The sequence below is a fragment of the Cariama cristata genome, unplaced genomic scaffold, assembly GCF_000690535.1.
Source record: "Cariama cristata isolate BGI_N322 unplaced genomic scaffold, ASM69053v1 scaffold39427, whole genome shotgun sequence".
In the NCBI taxonomy this organism is placed as follows: domain Eukaryota; kingdom Metazoa; phylum Chordata; class Aves; order Cariamiformes; family Cariamidae; genus Cariama; species Cariama cristata.
The window spans coordinates 249-1,143 of record NW_009626659.1 but is presented as its reverse complement, the minus strand read 5'-3'; the positions used below and the strand labels follow the sequence as shown (position 1 = coordinate 1,143).

The 895-nt window shown below is 63.9% G+C and overlaps 1 protein-coding gene across 1 annotated transcript in view; it reads right to left on the bottom strand.

The window, feature by feature from the left end:
- Positions 1–136: 136 nt before the first annotated feature.
- The window catches only part of LOC104164696 (nucleoplasmin-like), a gene marked incomplete at both ends in the record, with an annotated part of 994 nt that continues 235 nt past the window's right edge, over positions 137–895 (bottom strand). Inside the window, 4 exons of the mRNA XM_009704106.1 lie at positions 137–173; positions 294–322; positions 597–730; positions 801–895. Of these exons, the coding sequence (XP_009702408.1) occupies positions 137–173; positions 294–322; positions 597–730; positions 801–895 (295 nt within the window). The remainder of the gene's footprint in view (positions 174–293; positions 323–596; positions 731–800) is intronic.

Genomic DNA, 895 nt, shown 5'->3' with positions numbered 1-895 from the left:
GGTGTTCCCCCAGCCGATAGCATCACACCTCAGCCCCCTTCCCTCCCCAGTCCTGCTCAATGAGCGTTAACCCCCGCGTTTGGCTGCCATGGGGTAAGCGGGAGATGCAAAGGGACATCCTGCATCCTGCTCCTACCTTGTTGGGAAGGGGATCCTCGGGGGAGACGTTGTTCCTGCTTGGGAGAGAAGGGGAGGGCTGGGATTAGGGGTGCGAGGTCCCGGCAGCGTGGGGGATCCCCTGCTCCATGGGGGGGTCGGTGGGTGTGTGCTTTTTCCCCCTCCATCACACTCACAGCTCATCCTCCTTCTCCAGCCTCCTCTTCTAGGGGACAGAGAGGAAGACGCAGATGGCAGGGTCAGGCACGCACAGGTGGGATGGGGATGCGCTACGGAGCCTGTGACTCTTCCTCCCCCAGGGATGAAGATCACGGCTCACCCCTGTTACAGACAGGGGTTTGGGGCTCCCTGGGGGTGCAAAGGAGCCCATCCCCGGGGGATCAGGGCACGGGGAAGCTCCCAACGGAGGAGTCTCCATCCCTGCCCCACGGCACGGGGACCCCTCCGCACCCCACATCCCTAGCCAAGGAGGTGCTGACCTTGGCAGCGCTCCCCTTCTTAGCAGCTTGACCCTTGGGGGGCTTCTCGGGGGACTCCTCTCCTGGTTCCTCTTCCTCAGCATCCCCCTCTTCCTCTTCCTCCTCCTCTTCATCCCAGGAGAGGTTGGGCATCACTGTGGGAGAGGCTGGCTGAGCCCCAGCTCCCAGGGAGGGGTCACAGGGCGGTGGTACCCCAGTACTTACTGGAGACGTGCTGCCCGCTGATGTAGAGGGGACCGGAGCCGGCTCTCAGGCGGAAGGTGACCGGAGGTGTCAGCTCCACTCCCACCAAGGTGGCC